This window comes from Triturus cristatus, chromosome 8 (assembly GCF_964204655.1).
Source record: "Triturus cristatus chromosome 8, aTriCri1.1, whole genome shotgun sequence".
Lineage (NCBI taxonomy): Eukaryota > Metazoa > Chordata > Amphibia > Caudata > Salamandridae > Triturus > Triturus cristatus.
Window position 1 is genome coordinate 450,112,948 of NC_140591.1, and position 25,522 is coordinate 450,138,469.

The window sequence follows — 25,522 nt, forward strand, 5'->3', positions numbered from 1 at the left end:
TCTTCAATCATTACGACTGTGTGTTGTGGTTTGTTTGGTAATTGATCCCTACAACTATTTTTTAATTTGCTTTGCTAGCTTGAAAAATAAAAGTAAGCCCGGTACAGCATGTAATTTGGTTCGGTCTGAGCTCTGAGGGCGGCAGACAGGCAAGGCAAATTTCATATTAATAATTTCTTACCTGTACTGTCTCAGTGGGTAATAGTAGTTATAGTAAGTACAACTCATTATCATTAACCATCAAGTTCTCTTCCTCAGCATGCATGCATTTGCTTTTTCTCACTTTATACTTTGATTTCTTTGATAATGGATCATGGTCGTCTTACAAGATTGTGTTTTACTTTTGTTGTGTCCATGCATACTGTCTGTTTTTCTTTCTCAAACCTTTCCCAAAACCCCACTTCCCATCCATTCATCAATCCCTAACCCTCTTCCCCCGGGCTGTTTGATTTATATTGAGGTGTGATGTGATGACTACATTAAATGTACACCAACAATTGATCACACGCTTGCTGGGGCAGATGTGGTGAAAGCAACACTAATTGAATTTCAACTAAGGCAGGGCAAGGACTTTCTCTTTCTTTTTTCAAATGCTATTGCCAGTGTCTACTACTACCACCACAATAATGGCATCTTCTCCGTTAATTTGGGAAACCAACCATGCAGCCATCAGTGTGCCGAACTTCATCATCAATCACAGGTAAGATAAGTTTGGTGGGAGGTATGGACTAGGAGGAGAGACTGACAGTACTATTATGACAATTAAAAATAACTTAGTGAGGGGTACTGCATCTATCGGTTTGTGTGTTACAAAATCAGCAGATCTTTTAAATCAAACACTGGCTGTGGGCATGCAGCAGCACGGAAACATAGTAACAAACCATGTAACTTAGATTGAATTCTGAAAACTGTAACCCACCACAAAACATTAACATCGTATAAGTAAATAGAATAAAATTTTATATCCCCTAACAAAAATAACTATCCCACTCTGACCTAACACACCCCCCTCCCTAACCCCAACCAATGTCCAAAACGAAACGAAAGTCCAAGATTCCCAATGTCCAAACGAATCCCCAACGCCCAAAAACCCACCCCCCAACAAAAGGAATTAAAAAAGGGGCAAATGACGAGGTCCTCTATTGTCGGCGGGCCTTGACGTGTTTGTCCACCAGGATTTTTACCCGCTCCTCCAGGTTCTCCTCTAAGCGGGCCATCCGGCGGAGCAGCTGGCGGCGAAATTCCCTGCAGTTACATGCAGGGTGGGGGGCAGCAGTGCTTGAAATGGAGGCGCGGCGGCGGGCAGCTGCCGGACCACGGCGCCGTGAAACTGGAGCCAGGGCCGGACTGGGGCCCGGGGCATTGGAGGAGGCTGCAGCTGCAGCCGCCTCCTTCTCCTCCTCCGCCTGAGCCACCAGCCGGCGATAATGTTCGCAAATGGCCTCCAGTTTACTGCGCTGGGCCCTAGCGGCCAACTCCTTCCGAGATGGTTTTGTTGATGTGGAAGGAGTATCTATATCAAGAAAGAAAAAGAACATGTTGTAGCCAATACTCTTAGCAAAACAGAAACACTAAAATCATTCAACACATAGTGTCACAGTATCACTAGCAAGCACAGTTCATAACATTTGTGATTTGGTGGTAAGTATCTCTAATCCTACTTCCTTGGACTCTAACATTCGTGGGAGTTTCCGACATTAGAAATATAATCGTTCTATGTACTCCGGTACACCAGTCGTGTTGTTCTTATCTGTAGTTTAGCCCAATTACATAACCTTGTTGTAGCCGGCATGCCAGCTCAGTCAGCTAAGCTTGCACCCAAGAGAAACTTATATGAGCCACATGATGCAGACTCACGTTAGTTTTATTTACTACTACTGTCTGCAGGTGGGGAAGCTCATATTTTTGTATGACGCCTTACGGCCGGTGGCACTGGCCATACTCTGTCTGTTACATGAGGGCAAATGCACAATTTCACTTACACCCTGCCCTGGGTACTACAAAAAGGCTTATTATTAATCTGATCCAATGATCATTGCTTATATTCATATTATAGATGCTAATACGATACGACATCAGGTCAGTAGCGGTCGGTGGTGGGAGTGCTGCCGGGTGGTGACGTGGGAAGGTGCAGGGTGGGGATAGTAAACTATGGATTAAGGACAATCACAGGTAATTAAACCATACATTAAAAAAAAACAATTTGCACGCACTGCATCGCATTCGGCGGTGCAGTGCGCACATTGAAAATAATGTTATTTATTTTTATGTTGATTACCTGTATTTGGCCGTAATACACAGTTTACTCGCCAGTGCCACCCACCCGTCCCCTACCCATGTCACCGCCCGCAAACACTCCCACCACCAACCGCTACTGCAGAGGGTACTTTGCTTTCATTGATTGTGTAACCAATAACCATAAACAACAGATAGGCCACCCTTTGCAGGCTGGCTGACCCAATCGAAAATACATAAATAATAATAGGTAGGGAGTGGTCCCCAGAGTGGGAGGAAGGGGCTTCCGCTTGATAATATATATATATATATATATATATATATATAGCGTGCTTACAAACTACTGCAAGTCTGCTGTATTCTTCTGATAATACTACCTATATTCCCCTACGCTTTGCTACTGTTGCGCAGTTTCTTTTACATTTTCTTCAAAGTAAGAATCTCCAGTGACACTTTCCACCTATACTGTCTATTGATGATGATAGTAGTAGTAGTACATCCAGGCATACATCCATTAAAGTAAACGTTTATCCTTCTTTTTTATATATCTCATACTTAGTTGGTTTCACCAACAACCACCCATGCTTCCGCTCCTTCCTTGCTTGCCTTGGCTTTGAGAACCAAACAACGCTGATTCTTGCTATCTAGCACTATCCACCCATACTGTGTCGCCCACCCAGGCAGGCATTCTCTTTCACCTTCCACCCATCCTTCAACAACCCATGCATCTGATCTGATTATTATCAGCCACCTATGCATGCTTCCAACAACATATCCTTCTCTGCCAGTCAGTCATATTATTTATCTCGCCTGTCCTTCCACCCTTAGTTCTTTCCCTCTTTGTTCAACACATCCATCAAGGTCATCTGGTCTGAGTTTGTCTTCTCCATAAAACCTTCACAGCTGATTTTGGAGTCAAATAGAAGAGGCCATTGGTTACTCAACTCACGCTGCTAATGCTAAGTAAAGGGTGTCTTCTTCAACTGTTGTATAATGTTCACTACAACTTAATAAGTCGCACAGTACAGTGAAATAGTGAACACACTTCCATCTAGTAGTAATGTCAAGAAGTAATGAATATAACTTACCGCCGCCGGCCACTGCTGCTGGCTCCCCCCCTGTCTCTCCTGCAGGTGCCGCCAGTTTTCCTGCCCCCTCCGGAATGGCCGCATCGCCGCTGGCCCCGCCGGCACTGGTGGATGGTAGTGTGCCTAGAAAAAAACAACACAAATTTTTAGATGCCTGGAAACCTCCCCCTATTTTAATTGTTCACTTGGAACATTGAAAAAAAAGTTAATACAACATACATCAGCACTAGGCAGTAAGTACTGTCAGTAGACAGACACTAGTAGTGATATGGTTCCTAGGGTCATCTAGTCCTACTCTACTCTTTTGCAAGTTAGCCTGAGCCATGTGTAACCCTTTTAGATTCATCATGTCGACTACTACTCTTTTGGCGCATATTTAATTATACCTGCCAGCTTATTGACATGTGCAGTAGATGCCTTTGAGGCCACTTGACTGTTGCGTACAAGTGAAGAGGTCGAAAAACAGCCCACTAATTGAGTTTGTTTAGTCCATATTGCTTAGCCATCACATACATGTTACACTTTTTGCCATGACTGCAAAATGCTTGCATTCACCAGTATACTATCTAACGGCTAACGCGCAGCATTTTTCTCATATAATAGGCGGAAGATTCCCTTCTACAAACCAGAGACTTACAGAGCATATTGGATGCAAGATGATGTAACCAGTATTTCTACGTTCTACGGTGAGGGGTCTTCCAGAATTCAAAAGATCTTGGCTCTTGTTCTTGTTGTCATGCACTTGTAAATGTTTACTGTTTTAATCTTAGGCTTTTTGCTGGCTTATTGACTATGGCTGTAGTAAATTAAATTTCATATTAACGATGTACAGAGTTTGATACTTGTTTCAAATAAACCTTTTGAACTTACACATAGACTCTGTGGTATTTGGTGTGGTGGGGTGGACTTACACAAGTGAGTGAGCAAAATGGTGTTATTAATTATTATATTCTGGGTTGTCTGTCTCAGTCATCATCAACATTGTGTATCTTCTTCGTGGGGGGGTCGGGAGTGGGACCCTAATGTGAGACACTATAGCTAGTCGGTCAGGGGATCGTGGGTTCTTCGGACTGAGGTGTGATCAGTAAGGTCCAACCTCCCATCAGCAACATCCTATTTTGTTGTGCATAGTTCTGTATGTGGCTCTGCAGAATCACTAGACAATAGTAGTATCATGTACTATCCGATCAAAAATACTAGTCAAATATCAGGTTGGCCATTTTGTTTGTGGTAATTCTCAAAGCCTCAACATTGAGAAGACTTGAAGAGGACAACCCAAAGGACAGGACACAGTGGCTAGAGCTATTGGTCAATCAGAGTTTTATTATTCCAAAGAAAACCTTCTATAAAGAGTGGGCAACTGTGCAAGCTTCGCTACAGACAGAGTAATAATAATAATAGTAATAGTAGTAGTAGTAGTAGTAGTACAGAGAGTCATAGCAGAGGCAGTTAGAAGCAACTTAGTTAGAGGCAGGGATAAACAGAATTTGGAAACAGATAGTCAAGGTCAAATAAGTAAGCTTTTGTAAAAAATAGAATTAGAAAGTGGAACCATAATTTATATTTCGGAAAAAAAAGATGCAGTAAAAGTTAGGGAAATATAAATGTCAATATAACCACTGGAGGACTTACTGGGGCCAGCAGCAGGAGCCTCGGTAGAGGAGCGGTCCTGTGGTTCCCCCGCCGACTCCGACCCCGTCTTGTTGCCCCTGGGTGGTGCTGATGATCATGTAAAATATAATAAAGAAAGACAAACATTAAGGAGTGCTGTGAAACAAATAATAATAAATCATTTTGAAAAATAAGTCAAACAACATTTTAGGAAACAACAATTGCAATAAAATTGACCTATCTAATCAGATGGATCGACTACTGTCTTCTTCCTGCATTCACGGATCGTCTACTTATTTATGAACACTCCAGTGTTCCATAATCATTCTGATTACAATACGAAGCCTAGTAAGTACCACCTGACCTACACCACCTATTCCAGACGGGCCAATTGTTCACTAAGTCTGCATTTCCATTTTTTTCAGCCATCAAATGCGTAGATGAGATGGAGGACACATGCATACATTAGTGCATACATACATACAACAAATTGTAGGTTGGTTGCATGATTCTGATCTAGTTCTGCTACTGACTGACCATGCTAAGCCTACCACTCACTAAACAAAGTACAAAAGGTTCGACGGAGGACTGGGGTAAGCAGCAATCAGTGACAGAGGAGGCGTCATGCAGACCGCATAAAACAATTATTAACTAATACTAACAAACTAAACCTAGTATCCAATATCCATCCACCACTATTTCACAGTAGGACAATGGAAGGACTAGAGTCTCTCTAGCAAATCGCATTACCTAACTTCAGTTCTGTAAAATAAACTTACATAATCAGCATCAGCAGCACAAGCTAGCGCAAACTAACTTGCAAACAAGTAAGAGTACCACCGAGCACCTGGGTCCTTGGCTTAAATCAAAGAACATTTTGCTTTTTGGAACGTCATTTACCAGCAACGCTTGGCACGCAGCAGTAATCTTGTTGTTCATCAAATTTAATATACACAATCAGTTACTCACCAAGCCCGACGACCTCGACACCTAGCAGTTCCAACAGGTCCTGCTCCCGGTCCAGGATGTCAGACCACCAGTGGGCTAGCTGATTGTGGGTGCGGCAGACCCCAGAGCACCGGAACACGGCCCAGCGCACCTTCGCCCACCGACGGTGCCGCTCCTGGGTAGCGTACCCGGAGCCGGGCCTGCCGCCAAGGTCAAGGGGAGGAGGCACTGTATGAAAAAAACAAGGGCGGCCACCTCCTCCTGCCCAAACAGTTGCCGGGCCTGCACCCCTGCAGGACGCATTCTGCCGCAAGGCAGGCGGCCCTTCTCTGCTCCTGCAGGTCCCTTGCCCTTGGCACTCGGACTTGGTGTGCCCTTGGCCATGGTTCTGGGGTGGGTGGGAGGTGGAAAAGAAAAGTTAGAAGGGGAAAAAAAAGTTAGGGGGAAGAAATAGAAAGAACTGTATAAAAGTAACAAAAACACAGTAAAAGTAGAAATAAAATGCAAAATATAAACTTAGGCAAAGAGAGAGATAGATAATAACTAAAAAAAGTCAGAAAAAATGCTTTAAAGACAAAGGATTGCAAGGATAAAGGGTAGATACAAAAGTAGGCCCAGAACCATAGCATAGAGTGAAAAACAAGATGGCCGCGCCCATTCGCGACCGCGTGGGTAAGTTCGCGCAATATTTCTCACGAACATGCACTATTCATCGCGAACAAGTAAAATGCGCTCCCGAACACGTCAATGCACATCGCGAACACACTATCCGCGACCCGGAACAGGAAATAGGCATCGCGAGCGGGCGGGACAATTGAAAAACAAGATGGCCGCGCCTGTTGGCGACCGCATGGGTAAGATCGCGAGATATATCCCCCGAGCATGCAAACAGCTCCCCGAACACGCTCACCGCGCTCCCGAACAAGAAAAAGCCATCGCGAACGGGCGCCCCAAGCAACTACGCAAGTTCGCGAAGGTCGCTTAGTGCAAGTACATCTTCGCGAAGCTTCGCGAAGTGCGGCTACGCGAACTATGTCCAGGGTTAGTTACAGGTAGGTGAAGGGCAGGGACCAATGGGTCCCTGTCCTGGGGTGGGTACACCCCCTATCCTGCCTCTCTCCTGTGGGAGGGGGGCAGTAGCCTAGTCCTGATAGGGTAGGGCTCCCCATCTTCAAGATGGCGAGAGCCCGGAGATGTGCTTCACCTCGCCTCCCCCACCTGAGGGGTGGGGTTGGCAGGCTGGCACATCCCCTGTCCTTATTTGGGGTTTCCGTCCAAAGCTTCCCGCCAGAGTGGGGGGTTGCAGTGGCCTGGGGAAGCTCACAGAGGCGGCATGCCTTTGAAGCTTCCCCCTGCCCATCCTGGGGGAGGAGATTTAGCACCTCGCCCAGGATGTGCATTGTTGCAGGCCCAGGAGAGCAGGGGCTCTCCTACCCAGGGGTCCAGCAACATGTCTGCTGGGTGGCAGCCTAGGCAGCCTCAGAGCAGACGTGGATTGTAGGTTAGGTTTAAGGGGGCACCTCTAAGATGCCCTATGGGGTGCTGGGTACATTAAATCCCACACTGGCATCAGTGTGGGTTTAATGTGCTGAGAAGTTTGATACCAAACTTCTCAGTCTTTAGTGTTGCCATTATGGTGCTGTGGAGCTCGTGTTTGACGAGCTCCCAGCACCATGTACTCTTAAATGGCAGCACTGCACTTACAGTGCTCAGGAATGGACCTGGGCACTGTAGGGGCACAGGGCTCCTGCTCCTGTGCCCACACCATTGGCATAAGGCACCCAGCTAGAGGGGTGGCTGATGTATGCCATGGCAGTGTAGGTGATGGGCATGGCACACAGGGATGTGTGTCATGTCGACTTTGTTTTTGTCTTGCACCCAAACACTCAGCCTGCAAAGGCAGTGTGTGTGTGTAAGGGTACAGGGCCTCTAAGGGTGGCACAAGGAGTGCTGCAGCCCTTAGAGGCCTTCCCTGGTCACAAGGCTCTGGGTACCTAAGGTACCATTTACCAGGGGCTGACATGTGGCCAGGGTTTGCCAATTTGGGTTTGGTTTGTGTTAGGGAAGGAACATAGGCCCTGGCACCTGATTGGCAGGAGTCCAGGGCACACTCAGTCAAAGTACATTCAGCAATTCAGCAAAAAGTGGGGGCATACCATGCAAGAAAGATGGCACTTTCTCACAAGTCTCTACAATCGTGTCAGAGGCTCCAAGTCGTGGTGGAGTTTACGTAGGCGTGACAGAGGCTCCAAGTCATGGCCGAGTCTCTGCAGTCGTGGCAGAGGCTCAGAGTCATGGCGGAGTCTCCGCAGTCGTGGCAGAGGCTCAGACTCATGGCGGAGTCTCCGTAGGCTTTGCAGAGGCTCCAAGTCGTGGTGGAGTCTCTGCAGTCGGGCCATAGGCTCCAAGTCATGGTGCAGTCTTTGTAGGCGGTCAGAGGCTTCGCATCATGGCGGAGTCTTGGCAGTCGTGGCGGATGTTCCGAGTTATAGGGGAGTCTCTGTAGGCATAGCAGAGGATCCAAGTCATGGCGGAGTCTCTGCAGTCATGGCATAGGGTCCAAGTCTTGGTGAAGTCTCAGTAGGCGTGGCAGAGGCTCCGAGTCATGGCAGAGTTTCTGCAGTCGTGGCTGAGGCTCCGAGTCATGGCAGAGTCTCTGCAGTCGTGGCAGAGGCTCCAAGTCGTGGTGGAGTCTCTGCAGTCGGGGCATAGGCTCCAAGTTGTGGTGGAGTCTTTGTAGGAGGTCAGAGGCTCCATGTCATGGCGGAGTCTCTGCAGTCAGGGCATAAGGTCTAAGTCTTGGTGGAGTCTCAGTAGTTGTGGCAGAAGCTCCGAATCATGGCAGAGTCTCTGCAATCGTGCCAGAGGCTCCATGTCATGGTGGAGTCTCCATAGGCATGGCAGAGGTTCCGAGTCATGGCTGAGTTTCTGAAGTCGTGGCAGGGGCTCCGAGCCATGGCAGAATCTCTCCAGTCATGGCAGAGGCTCCAAGTCATGGTGGAGCCTTCGTAGGCTTGGCAAAGGATGCGAGTCATGGCGGAGTCTCCACAGTCGCGGCAGAAGCTACAAGTCGTGGTGGAGTCTCTGCATTCGGGGCATAGGCTCGAAGTTGTGGTGGAGTCTTCGTAGGCGTGCAGAGGCTCTGTGTCATGGTGGAGTCTCAGCAGGCATAGCAGAGGATGCAAGTCATGGTGGAGTCTCTGCAGACATGGCAGAGGGTCCAGGTTGTGGTGGAGTCTTTCTAGGCGTGGCAGAGGCTCTGAGTCATGGCTTAGTCTCAGCAGTCGTGGCAGATGCTCTAAGTCATGGGGGAGTCTCTGTAGGCATAGCAGAGGATCCAAGTCATGGCGGAGTCTCTACAGTCACAGCAGAGGCTCCGAGTCATGGCAGAGTCTCCGTAGGCTTGGCAGATGCTCCGAGTCATGGCAGAGTCTCTGCAATCATGTCAGAAGCTCCAAGTCATGGTGGAGTCTCCGTAGGCGTGGCAGAGGCTCCGAGTCATGGCGGTGTCTCAGCAGTCGTGGTAGAGGCTCGAAGTCGTGATTGAGTCTCTGCAGTAGGGGCATAGGCTCCAAGTCGTGGTGGAGTCTTCACAGTCGTGGTAAAGGCTCTGAGTCATGGCAGAGTCTCCACAGGCATGGCAAAGGCTCTGAGGCATGACGGAGTCTCTGCAGTCATGGGGGATGCTCTAAGTTGTGCAAAGTATCTGCACTCGTGGTGGAATCTCCGCAATGAGAAACTGGAATGTGGAGATTCCACCATGACTGCAGAGCCTCTGCCACGACTGTGTATACTCTTTGTGAGTCGGCCCCAAGCAATGCCTGAGAACTGGCTCCGAGTTTACTCTTCAGGGAGGATGAGTAGGAGGGCTGCAAGGGAGTAGAAGTAGAGCTAGAGGAGAAGAGAAATGAGAGGGTGAGAGACAGAAAGGAAAGGGGGAGAGGAAAGAGTAACAGAATGGAAAAAGGCAATAAGGATGACAGAAAGGAGATAAGGATGAGCAAAAGGGATGAGGAAGAAAAAGGGTCCAGAACTAAGGATGTTTTTTAGAGAAGAGAGGAACCAGATAAGGATTTTGCAGAGACCGAAGAGGCAAAGAGAGACAGAGGAAGGGGTTTGGAAGGAGAGCATAAAAGGGGGAAAAAGATAGAGATAGGACAGAACAAAAGACAGGCAGAGTGGGGAACTTGGAGAAACGTAGGCAGGAGTGCAGCAGGTCAAGTGACACTAGTGCGCAGCGTTGTATGGGCACACTGCACCCCAGTTAAGGCTGTACGTTAATACTGAACAGGCCCATTTTAGGTCTTGTCTGAGACAAGACATGCACTGTCGCTTGTGAGACATTTTGTTCAGCAAATGAAGGTTGGAGCCTGCCCATTGCTTACTATTCATTGGCTTCAATATCGGTCCTATTTGCTGACTCCTGATTAGTCAATGTGTGTCGGTTTCAGTTTCTCTTTATTTGCAGCCCTCATCCTCCTCGACCTGTCTGCAGCCTTTGACACCCACTGCACACTAATCACCAGACTACTCGACGCCGGCATACAAGGAACTGCCCTACACTGGATCCACTCGCTCCTCACCAGAAGAAGCCAAAGGATCAGACTACCGCCCTTCCTCTCTGCCCCTTCTGACATTACCTGCGGAGTCCCACAGGGGTCATCTCTGAGTCCGACCCTCTTCAACATCTACATGGCCCCCCTCGCAGACATCGTCCGACAACACGGCCTCAACATCGTATCCTACGCCGATGACACCCAGCTCAGCCTCTCCCTCATCAAAGACCCCACCACCGCAAAACAAGTTCCAGAGAGGAATGCAAGAATTGGCAGTCTGGATGACCAACAGCTGCCTAAAACTCAACGACGAGAAAACAGAAGTCCTCGTCCTTAGAGCAACTCTGTCAGCATGGGACAACACCTGGTGGTACTGTTATGGTGATGGAATGCACACCATTATTCATATATTTTCCATGTTTGTCCAATACTCCTCCAAGAATGGGTGCTTACTGGTTAAGTGACATGCCCACATGTCACCTCAATAAACAGCAACTTAATGTAGGGCGTCATCTCGCCCCAAACCAATCGCACAGTGAAGTTACGCCATTACAGCGCTATTTATATTTTCCTCCTTATTACTCAATGTATTCCATTTATTCCTTCTTTTTGTCTTTTTTTTGCTTTTACTCTTGTTTTGATCCACACGCGGAATAAGATGCTATTTTCAAAGTTTCCCATGCTTGAGTTGTGCCGCTTTGGGCCTCGTACAAGAACACAAAGTGATGCAAAAATCGTCGTAGGCAGCGTTTATTAAAATACCCAATGCATTTCAGGCTACAGGAGCCCTTCGTCAGGGGTAACTACAAATGATAATTTACCATTACCATGTGATTTATTATTATACAAAATGCTTAATCACTCATCATAGTACAATACCAAAATTACCCAAATCATGTTTTTACAAACCACTTATATTTCCACAATGTGAGCTTCTCCACAGTTTTAATGCTAATCCATCAATCTCTACTAACTAACCATTCTTACTACTAAACCGTTCCACATCCATTACCACTGACAGCTTCTCTTCCTTCAAAATACTCATCCACACCTTTCCCTATACTGATGTTAACCTCTTCCATCTACCTCATTCACCCCCACAACACCTGGCGGCCCACTGCCCTCGGAAGCCCAACTACTCCCTCAGACCACGCAAAGAACCTCAGCATCGTACTCGACTCATCACTCACAATGAACCGACAGGTCAATGCCGTCACCTCCGAAAGACCTTCAAATGGACTCCCCCGAATCAAGGAAAACAGTCACCCACGCACTCATCATCAGCAAACTCGACTATTGCAATGCACTCTTCGCTGGCATCAACAAGTCCCTCGTCCGCAAACTGCAAACAATACAGAACACCGGAGCCAGACTCGTCCTCGGCATTCCCCGGCACGAACACATCAGCCAACACCGGCAGCGACTCCACTGGCTCCCAGTGGAGAAGAAAGTCACCTTCACTATCCTCACTCACGCCTACAAATGCCTGCACAACAACGGACCCAAATACCTCAACGACAGATTAAACTTCCACGTAACCAAAAGAAACTTGCGATCATCCAACCTCGCACTGGCTGAGACTCTGCGAATACACTGAGCCAGATCAAGGAGAAGATCACTCTCCCACATTGCAGCCAAGACCTGGAACGAGTTACCGGCAGACATCAGACGCGCCCCCTCCCTGAACACCTTCAAGAAGACCCTCAAGACCTGGCTCTTCGGCTGAACGGAGGGGCGTACCCCCTCCCACCTCCCCCCCAGCGCCTTGAGACCCTCACAGGTGAGTAGCGCTCTTACAATTCCCTGATTGATTGACTGTGTCCACTCCAAAATATCATCTAATTCGCATCGGTGTGACGTACGCCGTATGGAGGACATAATAGTTAATCCGTTTGAACCTCGCATTTCTACATACTTTTGTTGTCCTTTCTACTATGGTCTCTCAGTCGGTCTCAGAGATCAGCCTTCCCAAGTGCTCCTACCACTGCAAGCATGCTCACTCCAGGGGTTTCTGCACATCATGGCGAATCGCCCTATAAAGGCAAGAAACCGTTTTTATCCTTCCTACCAAGAGTGCTACATATCTACAGCCCTCTAATGCTCTGGGCCCTGTGGTGCCCATGCCCCAGTGCTTCCGGATGCTCAAAGTGACAGCTCTGTGCATAAGAAAGTGTCGGTTATGTTTCATATCGGTACTCTAATCTAGGTCCAGAGAACATCATACCATTTTCCCTACATCATCTCCCCTTCATTTCACATGAACGAGCCTTTTAGGGACATATCGCCTTATAAGGACAAAACTCCTAATAAGGACAGAACGCCTTATAGGGACAGAACACCTTCTAAGGATTGAACGCCTTTTATGGACTAAATCTTTCACCTAGTTCCATGCAGAGGGAGGGTTTTTCCCAATCAATACTGCTAAGACGTCATCCTTAGCACATATGAATAATTTATGAGAACCCTACCCAGGGGGTATACTTCACCTTCCTCTATCTACACACAAGGTTTAATCCCATACGTTATCCTCATACTAAACAAAGGCTAACACACGCACAAGGGGCATCGGGACTCTGTATAAATACAGCACCTCTTGCTATCAGTAGTTAGGAGGGAACCGAGACTTCAAGGCCGACCCACTGACCAGAGATGCAGAGGCTCCTGCATACAGTCGCTCCAACTGACAGTGGTCTAACCATTCCTTGCGGGGTGTCTAACTCGAGACCAGGACAAGGTCCCACACTCTCATTATTCAGGTAATGGGGTTCGACTAAATCCTAGCAGGATTCTTGGCTCTTAGGCTTATTAGCTCTTCCACACCTATTCACATGCTGGGTACACTTAGGTACATCTAGACAGGCATCGTAGGAGTATGTGCTTTATTTTATAAATGCATTTTACATTCATGTATATGTTCATGACTATTGCAAAAAGGTAGTATTCCTTTTTATTCACTGTACTGCTGATCCTATATCTCTGCTACAGTGTAACAGTTGTAGCAGCTCATTTATTTTACACGAGAAGAACAACAGTGCAATAAATTCTTATTGAAAACATGCTCGACTGTTTCTTCTGTGTATCTCTCTGAGACCAAATGAGCAACCACAAGTGACTGGGTGAAAAGTAGTATATTGTTTCCACAAGTCTGAGGAATCAGGGTTTGTTATGTTTTGAGGTTGCCAAAAACGAATCTCTCTGATAAAAGGATATTCTAGTGGCACTGTGAGCTAGCTAATGCAAACAAGGCTAACATACTTGGTGGGGGTGCTCAGAGTCAGTCTACCACCCGACCCACAGTGTATGTTATCCAAAAGCGCAGGTCCTGCAGGGGTACTATAGGAACCACACTACATGGCCTCCTGCAGGTCATATTCAGCCTGTAACTCTTCGAAAGGGAGCTTCTTGGAGTCCTAGTAGAGATCTCCCACCACTCTCAGTCCTGCCTCCTCCCAAGCTTCGAGTCCCGCACGGTGCCCCCCCCCTTGGAAAGTGTCAAAGCAGGCCCGGAGAATAGGGCACTCTGCTACCCACTCGCCTCCGGTACGTTGCCCATCTCGTCTATTGGTGGGGGTCTATTAGGCTCCAAAGGGAATAACTTCGATTTCTGTCTGCTCACCTTGAGGCCAGATAATCTATCAAATTGCTCCAACATGGCCTGCGCCCCTTCCAGATCCGCAGTCGTATCTCAGAGGAATAGTAGTAGGTCATCCGCACATAGTGCTTTGCGACGATGTGTCTCTCTGATCACCTGGCCTCTGTAATCCTGCCTCTTTCTCGCTCGGCAAGCAAGTGGCTCCATAGCAAGAGCAAATAGCAGAAGGGACAGTGGGCATCACTGCCTCGTCCCTTGTTCCATCATCTGTTTGGAAGAAATAGTCTTCCCCATACGCACTCTGGCCGTTGAGTTTGCGTAGAGCAGTTACCCATGTCACAAACCCCTCCAGGCCCATCAATGTCATCACTTCGTATAGGAAGTGTCATTCAAGACTATCAAAGGCCTTCTCAATGTCTACAGCATAGACCACTGCTTCAGGCTTATTATAGTCCTCTGCGTCCATAATAGCTAGGAGTCTTTGTATGTTTATGGCTGTGTTCCGCCCTGGTATAAATCCGGCCTGGTCAGAGTGGACCAACGACGACATGTGCGGCAATAGCCGGGTTGCCAATATTTAACTTAAGATCTCGTAATCCATGTTTAGCATGGATAAAGGCCTGTACGCCATGTGACCAAATGCCAGTTTCCCCACCTTCAGCACCGGAACTATGAGGGCTTCTCTAGTGCTTTCCAGCAGTATCCCTGTGTCCTGGGCTTCAGCATACAACTTAACCAAGCCAGGGGCCAATTCTTCCACATACGTGGCGTACAATTCTTCCGGCAACCAGTCTGTGCCCGGCGTTTTATTGCATGCCATATGTTTAATGACCGCTCGCACCTCCTGTAGTGTAATGTCTCCTCCCAACTCTTTGGTCTCTTCAGGGGCTAAGCGTCTCATCCACAATCCGTCCAAATATTCTTGAGTCTCCACTCTATTGCACTGCGCCGAACTCTTATATAGCCCAGCATAGTACCCAGCGAAGATATAATTAATCTTCTCCTGCGGGTATTGTCTGTTGCCCTCCCCATCGTCCAGGTCTACTATTGGTGAACCCTTGTCTTTAGGGTTTGCGAGCCACACTAGAAGGCACCCCAATTTATCCCTCTCTGCCTGTGGTCGCTTTAGGTAGCGCTGATAGTCATAGCACCTGAGCCTTTCCATCTGCCTCACCACCTCCTCTTTAGCCTCCAGCTCCATTTCCTGGAGCTCTGGGCGTCCTAGGTGTCTGTGCTCCAACCCTCCAGAGAGACCCGGCTGCCTCCTTAACTTCCTTGAGGAGTGTACGCCTGACCCTTGTAGCTTCTGCTATACAATGACCTCTCAATATCACCTTAAAGGCGTCCTACGCTACCTGTGGGGAAGAGGCTGTCCCTTCATTCTCAGTGAAGTATTGGGTTATTCTGTCCCCAATTCTCGAAATACTTGGTTTTCTAGGGTGTCTGGGCGGAGTCTCCAGGTGGGAATCGCAGGTCTAGAGCGCGCCCAATTAAAACTGATTAGCTCTGGATTGTGGTCTGAGATTGTACGTGACAAATATTATGCAGTGTGTACTAAGCTCTGTACATCTGCCGTGCATAGCAGTGTGTCTACTCTCGTGTGTAGCTCGTGGACTGCTGAGTAGTAAGAGTAATCCCTGTCCCTTGGGTAAAGGGTTCTCCATTAGTCCAGCAGTCCCCATTGATGTTGCAAGTTATTAAATGCCTGTGATGCGTGCACTGTCAGCGAATCCCATACTGAGAGATGGGACCTATCCAGGAGGATGTCACCCACGGTGTTAAAGTCTCCCCCCACGATCGTTGTGCCAGTCAGGTATGGAGCCAGGAGATGGTTTAGTTGGTTAAAGAAAGCAGGTTGGTCAGTGTTGGGGGCATATACACTCACTATGCTCGCCGCGACCCTCCAGCCGTCCTCGTATGGCCACGAAGCAGCCCTCTGGGTCTACTAGGGAGTCTATGAGTTGGAAGGGGACCCCTGCCTGGATCGATATCATAGCCCCTCACGCAGAAGCAGAGTATTTGGTAAGTTAGTCTTGTCCCCTCCAGCGCCTTTGCCTCGCTATCCCCTCTTTTTGCGTTACATGCGTTTCTTGAAGCAGGAATATTTTGACGCCCCATCTTCGGAGGTAGGAAAATACCTTGTATCTCTTGGCCATTGTATGCATCCCTCTAATTTTCCAAGTCATGCATTTGTATGGTTGTGTGCCTTTCATCAGGTGTCATATTAAGAATGGGGGGTAGGCATCCCTGTCATTCACCCTACCTCTGTCACCTCAACCAGCTTGGGCTCTCTGTTCTGCAAACGGTGCAACTCAAGTCCTTCCCTTTGTATAAACTGTAAACCATTCCTTCAACTCCCACTCCCCAGGACAAGTAGGTAAATGCCTCCCATCCAAACTGCTAACTTAGTAAAGCAAGTGGTTGCTTGCAGATTGTGTAGTCCGAGGGGGGTGGTCTATGGCTCCGTCGGCCCTTATTGCTGCTATCCAGCTTGCTCATATCAGAAAGTCCTCGCCAAGCTGCCCCCATAGCAACCCCAGTACCTTGTCTCTGGGCCAACTGCATCAAATGTCCCCCAGAGTCTCTTCTCGGCGACCGCATCCGTTTATCCCTCGAATAACGTCATCAGCAGTCTGCAGTGTCGCCTCTGGGAGTACTGTGCTCCGGGCCTCAGACTCGCAGGAGCCCTGTTCGGAGTTCGTCTTCGGATTGCACTTTCCCCCTCTCCTTCCCGCTTATCAATGCTACCACCTCCATCACCTTTTTTCTTTCTATTCACGCCTCTTCCTGCGTGGGGCCAATGCGTCTCTCTTAGTTCTGCTTGGGCGGGGTCTGTCTGTTTGTCTACTTGACTAGGGTGCCTCGTGGGCCGGTCCTGTTCCCTCTTGTGCCTTCAGCCATTCCCAGGTCTCTTGCGGGGTTCGGAAGAACTTAGCTCCATCTGGCAGGGTCACTCGCAATTGGGCCAGATAGAGCATTATATATTTATAGTTCAGCTGGCGGGGTTTTTGCTTTATGCTCTGAAAAGAGCCTCGTTGCCTCTGTACTTCTCTCAAGAAATCCGGAAAGTCTTACTGATGCATTATTCACCTTGATATCCCCCTTTTTCTGTTCCTAGGCTAATATATGGTCCCTGTCTTTGTAGTACAGCAGCTTTGCTATCACTACTCATGGAGGGGCTCCAGGTATAGGTGGTCTCACCGGTACTCACTGGGCTCTCTCTAATACATAGAACTCTGATAGTCTTCCGGTGCTACCTCTGTGCGTATCCAGTTATCCAGGTAGTCTACCATGTTGGCGCATCTACTTTCTCAGGTAGTCTCTTATTCTAATGTTATTTCTGCGAGACCTGTTTTCGGTGACCTACGCTCGCAATTCAAGTGTGTGCACTTTTGTTTCGGGGGTAGCCAACTGTTTTTTCATAGCTGCTATTTCTGGAGAGGCTTGTGCCAGCTAACGCTCATTCGATGACACTCTGTCAGTCTGTGATCTTCTGTGAGTATGCCCAGATACACACCTATGGAGTCTATCTTGGCCTCTAATCGGTCACTGGAGGAAGTTATGGCCTGTAGTAAGATCCTTGTTCTCCTCTATCGTTCTTTCAGCGGAGGCTCCATCTTTGCCCTGCTTCTTTGGGATTTCCCCATCTTTCCCTCCAGATATGTATTATTCTTTATGCCCCTGTTAGTTTGTGCCTGTTGACCAGGGTTCTCCACTCTTCGAAGGATATGCGCTATTAACTATTGCACCCTGCCAGCCCTACTTGCCTGCTCAGAAGTTTGCTGTGTCGTGCCTGGGTGACGTATGTCGCTATTTGCGCAGTTCATGGCTTAATTTGTATGGGGAGTGCCTCTCAAGGCTCCTGGGCCTGCCAGAGCTTTATTCTGTGTGCAGCAGAGTTCTACGGCGCCACCCGAGTGCTCCGGTTTTGGGGGCCTATCGTCAAGTATCTCAGAGGTATCCCTTCTCTTTGGCGCAGTTTCCTATCTTGTGGGCTGCATCGTCTCCGGCCTGCTCCGCTGATGCTCTTTCTTCACCCCAGCCAGGCTGTCTCATCTCCTGGGGTTGCGTCAGCACAGCGCCTCGCTTCTCTCTTGCACCGGTCTCGCTTCTCCAATCTATGCCCCTCTCGGCCTCACCTTTATGGCGGCACCAGTCGGGGAGGGGGGGGGGGGGGGGGTCTCATGCTCTAATTCCGGTGGTTGGGGCCCCTTCCAGAGTCTCATTCTGTTCAGGGGGTCGCACTCACAGTCTGCCCCATCAGCAGCATCCTCTTCTCCGCTGGACTCACCGCTGTTCTGTCCCTCTGCATTGGGGCTCCTCTTCTTGCTGTGTTTCCCACTTCTCAAGCCCCGCAGTGCTCAGGTCAGATATCTTGATTATGGTCAGTTCTCTGTCTGGGTCCATGGGTTCTGGGCCAGCCTGGGCCTCGCCTGCCGTCGCTCACGCTATCCGGTCTGTGCAGGACAGGCCTACCTCAGCTCAGGAACGTGGCCGCTGGGATACCTGTCATTTCTCCGTGGATGTGCCTGCTCCCCTGTTGCAGTTCCTCTGTGCAACTCTCTTCAGTAGCTCCGTCGTACCTGGGGGGTGGGGGGGAGCTTGGGGATCGCTCTCCGGGGCAGAATGTTAGTCGGGATCCATCAGGATGGAGGTGGATGGCAGCCAGCCAATCGGAGCTCTCAAGCTGTGCTGCTCACTCCATCGGCGCCAGGCCATGCCCCCTTGAGAATGAAATATTCTGTTACACTGTCTCAACATATATTACACGTGTTCTTGCCAGAAGACAACAATTAACAGAACCGGATGATTTGGAATTTGAAGATTAGAGTTTACAGTACCTTGAACCCGAGGATACTTTGGTACAACTGTTCTTAAGAAATTGACTTTTATATAATGGATTTTATAGGTATTTTAGGATTTTCGCTTATATATTTATGTACAGTGTAATATCGAGCACAAACAACTGTATTTATGTGAAGTTTTATATGCTAAGTATTTTTAAATTGCTTTTATGGATAAATAATTATCTGAATAAAAGGTCTTGATGAGGATGAATATATATTAGTGATGTGGGATTCATATTATTTTTGTGATGTTTTGAGATCACTGCACACCTGTCCCAATAAAGTGGCCTTTTACTCTCACTCTTCGGTCTTTCTTGCATGCTGACCCACCCGAAGATAGAAATAGGTTCCGAGGTTTCTTTTTTTTTTTCAAAAGACCAATTTAAATAATAAAATAAAGAAAACAGGATACACATAGACCATCCGTCACAACTGGTAATGGCTGGTGCTGCTTTGGAATGTAGTCTTGTGCCTTGATCTTCTGCAAGGAAATAAAAAAGAAATTTCTTCACTCTGAACATTTAGTTAGGGATGGAATAATTTTTGGGATTGAGAGAAAATACTGTACCCAATGCTCAGAAATCCTGGCTGTCCATGAACTTCACTTTTAGTTTTCTTTCTAAATTCTGTGATTTTCAAGAGGTTTTTGTTTTTCAATTTACGCTTACATATTACAGGTCACATTAATATGACAGGAGTACATATTCATGGAGCAAGCACACTATGTATTTGTTAATTTAATCGAATAATCCTTAGGCCTACAGACAATGCTGTCTATGATGCCTCTTGGTGCCTGGATACCCTCACAGGTGATAAGCTCTACAAATCCACCTTCCATTTCATGACACAACATTGGGCTGAAGAGCCGGCTGCGGCCTGAATCCCTCCCAATTCTGTCCCATCGATTGGCTTGAAATCAGTAACTGAATCGACCAATCTGTGATCAGGATAAACAGGTCCAGGAGCTTCACACCATCCCTAATACCATTAAAGGCGCTGAGCTAGCCTTTATGTGAAGACAACGTCTTAGATTACACGCAAGGTTGTTTGAAACATCTCAGTGACATTTGTGGAATTCCTAATCACATGAGAATATTAGGCTAACAATAATAATTCACATTACTACACGAGAAGTGTGTGTGCTTGAAGGCCCGGAAGGTTTGGTGTCTATCAGACCATTATCGTTTTCTATTTGTCTCTTTTGATCCGACATACATGGTAAGAGCGCTCCTGCTACTGGGTCTGTAGAAGTTCTTTTAATGGTTGTCTCAATAAGTTATCCATTGTGCTTGGAATGGCTTCTCAACAAGAGCTACTTTGCCTTAATGCAACTCTGTACTATGCTCGCAGCACCTTCTCCATTGTACTTTACTGTTTCGATAGCCGCCTCACGTCTGTATCTATATCAATCCCACACAGTCGCTGCCGTCAGAGTCGGTCACTACTATGGCATTGCCTGCACTTTGAGACTGAGAAATATTTTTACTTTTAGCCAGTGTTTTTCATTAATGACCAGGAAACAGCAGCAACCCCAACAGTAACGTTTCTGCAATAAACATGACAAAACAAACATTCACAAAGCCAAAAGGCTGGCAGCCAGCTTTGTACCTATTGGCTTTCTCAATGCTTGTTCTCTATTGTTTCTGTAGCCCCCTCTTAACTGGCCTTCGTGCATGATTTTAAGTCTTGCACAGAGATGGCTGTACCTGTCTTGCCAGCCTCTTGTATTCAAGCAACATACAAGTAAAGAATACATATAGAGAGTGAAAATCTTCATAAATTGGTCTATTTTTCTCTCATTCATATTTTGCTTCTGCTACAGCATACAACATAGTGGAATCGGTCGGCCCACTTCAGCCGCTCACAACGGCCTAATATGAAGCATTCACACGGTTCTATTGTGGTCGTTCTTTGAAAATGAAACTTTATTGCTACAATTCAGGTGTCATGGTTAGGCAGCTGCATGTTTATTTTTGTTTCTTATTTTTGTGGCATATGCTGGCAATAAAAAAAGTAACAAAAGATAAAAACGCATGAGTTTATCAAAACTTTACATGGCAAAGCACATCAAGAACTCCGCAAAGAGCGCCTTCCTCAACTTGAAAGTACTGTACAAAATAAAACCCTTCATCCCACCCAAGGACCTCAAGCAAGCGACTCAATCACTGGTGGTGTCTAGACTCGACTATGGTAACGCAGTCCTCACCAGCACCGCAAAATCCCACTTCCACTCCTCAGAACAACCCTCAACGCAGCAGCCAGAATGGTCACCGGAATTAAGAAATATGATCACATCTCCCCCGCACTCCGAGAACTAAAATGTCTCCCGGTTGAAATGCGTGCCAGCTTCAGAACTGCCTGCCTCACGCACAAAGCCCTGCACACAGGGAAACCAGACTACCTGGCCTCCAAACTCAAAAAAGCCGTCCGGACAAGGAACCACAGGAGCACCAACACTCTACTCCTCATCCCTCTGAAATCACTCAGAGAAAAAAACGCAGCCCGGTCCTTCGCTGGAAATACACCCAAAATCCGGAACTCCATTCCTGCCCATATCAGGACTACCCCCTCCTTTGTAAGATTCAAAAGACAGCTCAAAGACCTCTTCCTCGATCGTTCTCTCCCGTACCGATAGCTACCGTCCTCAAGCCAAAGCGCACCGCAGGGCACTATTAGTGGTACATTAAGTCTTCTACCTCCTACGTCTCCACGACCCCTGACTTTATCCCACCTCACCGCAGGAGGTCGAGTCGAAGTCAACAGGCACACAACGGGAATACTACCAGACGTCCATGTATTAAGGATCTACCTCGCACCAAGACTGTCAAAACGCCCTGAGCCAGCATATATACTGTTGCCAGACTGTATCACTCTAACGTGACAAATGTTGTAAAGCGCTCCGATGCCTTCAGGTCTGGCCAGCGCTGTAAAAAACTCCTAAAATAAATAAATGAATCAATGTAAGAACTATTGGCTTTGCCTATGCTTGTTTTTCCATAGCTGCTAAGTGACACCGTGTCATATGTGACACCTTCAGCCAAGGCAGATGTATTACCCAATATCACTGTGTGCGCTCTTTTATTTGAGCCTGTAAAAGGAAACTACATGTCCCATAATGCAATTTGCTGGTAAGTTCTGAATAAAACCAAAGACTTCCCAGCAATGTTAGACAAGCCTTTTTGCAGCTGGGTTCTTGTTTCAGTCATGCACGTTTGCTGGCTCTTCACCCCTCCTTCCTAAATAAGTAACATTACGTCACAGCGCCAATTGTTTTGTGTCATCTAGGGACTGACTCAATCCTTCCCTCAGTGTTTATGAGGGAAGGAGACCCTTGGGCAACAGAAGTCAGTCTCTGTAGGAGCAGGTTTGTTGTTTCTTCCTCAGCTGCTCCGTGCAGGGCACATACACTGAGTTTGTGTTTGCAGTTCTATATGGCGCCAACACGAATGAGCACCAGTTCCATTACACCGCGCTCCTTTCCCTGGTTACAGCGCTCTCTCATCTGCGCTGCAGACACTCTCTCACTCTTGTCCTGTAACCGGCAGGACCCGCAGCGCCCCCGCATTCCTCCCTCCATCATTGAGACATGGACTGAAGAAGGGCCGCAGGGTGGGGGTAAAGGAGCCCCCAGAGAAGGTGAAGAGTAGAGACCGGTCAGTCACATTGTACACCGAGAGCCTGCCCGCCTCATAGTCCAGGAAGAGACCCACAGCCCTGGGGGGCACACGGGGGGCCAGGGGGGTGGAGGGTCCAGCGAGAGCTTTGTATTTACCATCTCTGAGCCACACTGTCCAGTATCCATTCTTAGGTAATGCTCTGATCTTCCCCTTCCTGCTCCCAGCCTCGTCACACACCCCCAGGTCCCAGTCCGTCTTGCCCCCCACCTCCACCTCCCAGTAATGCCTCCCGGAGCTCAGCCTCTCCCTCCCCAGCACAGCGACGGCATAAATGAATCTCTGGTCCGTGTCGGGCAGACCCTGGTCTTCGTCTCCCAGCCTCACGCTCCTTCCGTCCTCGGCCAGGACGAGGCTCCAATGAGCGGTGTCCGGGTCCAGGGTCACCGCAGCTGCAAGAGAGAGAAACAGAGGTCAGAGGTCATCAACCACTCGTAGTAGTAACAACAACTCACCCAACCAAGGAGGACCCACAGGCAGGTGCTCACAACCAGTGCTAAGTGCCAGGATTGTCATCAGGCGGCCACTGCAGCTGGCGCCACACACTGCCCCTGGCAGCGCTGTCACTGATAGGAACAACACAACTACAACCATCACACGCCTACAAACACCACTACAACCATCACTCGCCTACAAACACCACTACAACCATCACACGCCTACAAGTGTGACACACCAGATTATTCCAGGCTTAAGAGTGCTAGGCTGGCAGGTGATAGTCATTTTTAATGTATATTGAATGAATTATTGATTGCTGTTGTGGTCATCTCGAAATTAGCCAGACCGCATGTGCAACTGTCACAAGCGCCGGTGCCGAGCACCGGAAAACACACGCTCAAATTAAGCACTCTACCAATAAATCTGACAGGCCTTGTACTATCCGGCTGGCCTCTACCAGACATAATTAGCTCTAATACTGAAGAAAGAAAAGACACAAGCCAGCTCTGGAGAGGAGTCCGAAGGGCAGGGTCTGTGGCTCTGCACTGCCGGGCTCTGAAGCGCCCGGTTCTAGACTGCCGGGCTCTGAAGCAGCCAGTGCCTGGTTCTAGACTGCGGGGCTCTGAAGCACCCAGTGCCTGGTTCTAGACTGCGGGGCTCTGAAGCACCCAGTGCCTGGTTCTAGACTGCCGGGCTCTGAAGCAGCCAGTGCCTGGTTCTAGACTGCCGGGCTCTGAAGCACCCAATGCCTGGTTCTAGACTGCCGGGCTCTGAAGCAGCCAGTGCCTGGTTCTAGACTGCCGGGCTGGTTCTAGACTGCCGGTCTCTGAAGCACCCAGTGCCTGGTTCTAGACTGCCGGGCTCTGAAGCACCCAGTGCCTGGTTCTAGACTGCCGGGCTCTGAAGCAGCCAGTACCTGGTTCTAGACTGCCAGGCTCTGAAGCACCCAGTGCCTGGTTCTAGACTGCCGGGCTCTGAAGCACCCAGTGCCTGGTTCTAGACTGCCGGTTCTAGGCTTTAGCATTGCTGGAAAACGTTACATACCACAAGAATAACTGTATACAAAATGTAAGTAAACAGGTTCTCAATATAATCAGCATAAGTAACTAATTAATGTAAGTGTATGCCACTAATGATATGGTTATATACAAATTATTTATAAAGAGTTCAAGAAGAATGGGGACCCCTCAGCGCCCCCGACCTCTCGTCTTCACACCACTATTCCAACATTCTACCCATCATCCCCTCGTTTCCAGAGGCTGTGCAGAGTGTGGAGGGCAGTGCCGAGTGTGGAGGGCTGTACCGAGTGTGGAGGGCTGTGCAGAGTGTGGAGGGCTGTGTGGAGGGCAGTGCTGAGTGTGGAGGGCAGTGCTGAGTGTGCAGGGATGAGTGTGGAGGGCAATGCAGATTGTGGAGGGTTGTGCAGAGTGTGGAGGGCTGTGCAGAGTGTGTAGGGCTGTGTGGAGGGCAGTGCAGAGTGTGGAGGGCAGTGCAGAGTGTGGAGGGCTGTGTGGAGGGTTGTGCAGAGTGTGGAGGGTAGTGCAGAGTGTGGAAGGCTGTGCAGAGTGTGGAAGGCTGTGCAGAGTGTGGAGGGCAGTGCAGAGTGTGGAGGGCAGTGTGGAGGGCTGTGTGGAGGGCTGTGCAGAGTGTGGAAGGTAGTGCAGAGTGTGGAGGTCTGTCCAGAGTGTGGTAGGTAGTGCAGAGTGTGGTAGGTAGTGCAGGGTGTGGAGGGCTGTGCAGAGTGTGGAGGCCTGTGCAGAGTGTGGAGGGCTGTGCAGAGTGTGGAGAGCTGTGCAGAGTGTGGAGAGCTGTGTTGAGGGCTGTGCAGTGTGGAAGGTAGTGCAGAGTGTGGACGGCTATGCAGAGTGTAGAGGGCTGTACAGAGTGTAGAGGTGTTAGAATCCGGGTTCTCTGGTTGGCACAGGTAGGTACTTGTGACAAGCAGGGAACCTTTCCTCTAGTCAGGGTAAGGGGATTACACTCCTAAAATAACCCCCGCTCACCCTCTAGGTAGCTTGGCGCGAGCAGACAAGGCTTATCTCAGAGCGTTATAGGTTAAGCATTTGTGAACACATACAGTAACCAAGTGACAACACTACAAATGGACACCACACAGGTATGTATATTAAAAATAAGGAATCTTTATATAGGATTATCACAAGACCATTAAACGATTAAAAACACACAATACGGTTGCTTAGTTGGTAGAAGATTGCTTAGTTCTCTTAAGTTCTTAAATGCGACACTTTAAGTCAATGTACCTTAGATGCGACACGCAGGGCAACGAAAGTGTTGCAGCGATGCAGATGCGATGAAGTTCTTTGGTGCAAAAGAAATAAAGACGAAGTTCTTCCAGATGCGTTACGCTTCTCCGATGTTGCGAGAAGGCTCGACTCGATGTGTCAGCTACAGCGGCGTCACCCCTTTACGCGATGCGACGACAGCGGCCTTGGCAGCGGCACTCTTCTCCGACGTTGCGAGACGCTTCCTCTCGATGCAATGCTGCAGCGGCGTCACCCCTTCTGCGAGATGC

General features: G+C 48.3%; 1 protein-coding gene and 1 long non-coding RNA gene across 2 annotated transcripts in view; both read right to left on the reverse strand.

Moving 5' to 3' along the window:
- Positions 1 to 1,399: 1,399 nt before the first annotated feature.
- LOC146802291 (uncharacterized) lies at positions 1,400 to 5,058 on the reverse strand. Its single transcript, XR_014967375.1, has 3 exons — positions 4,956 to 5,058; positions 3,324 to 3,446; positions 1,400 to 1,513 (listed from the first exon to the last, which is right to left on the reverse strand). It is a non-coding gene; the product is annotated as an uncharacterized LOC146802291 (long non-coding RNA).
- A 15,762-nt stretch (positions 5,059 to 20,820) lies between these two features.
- The window catches only part of LOC146802292 (E3 ubiquitin-protein ligase TRIM39-like), a 65,794-nt gene continuing 61,092 nt past the window's right edge, over positions 20,821 to 25,522 (reverse strand). The window contains exon 8 of the mRNA XM_085621861.1: positions 20,821 to 22,943. Coding sequence (XP_085477987.1) covers positions 22,399 to 22,943 — 545 coding nt within the window. The 3' untranslated portion in view covers positions 20,821 to 22,398. The remainder of the gene's footprint in view (positions 22,944 to 25,522) is intronic.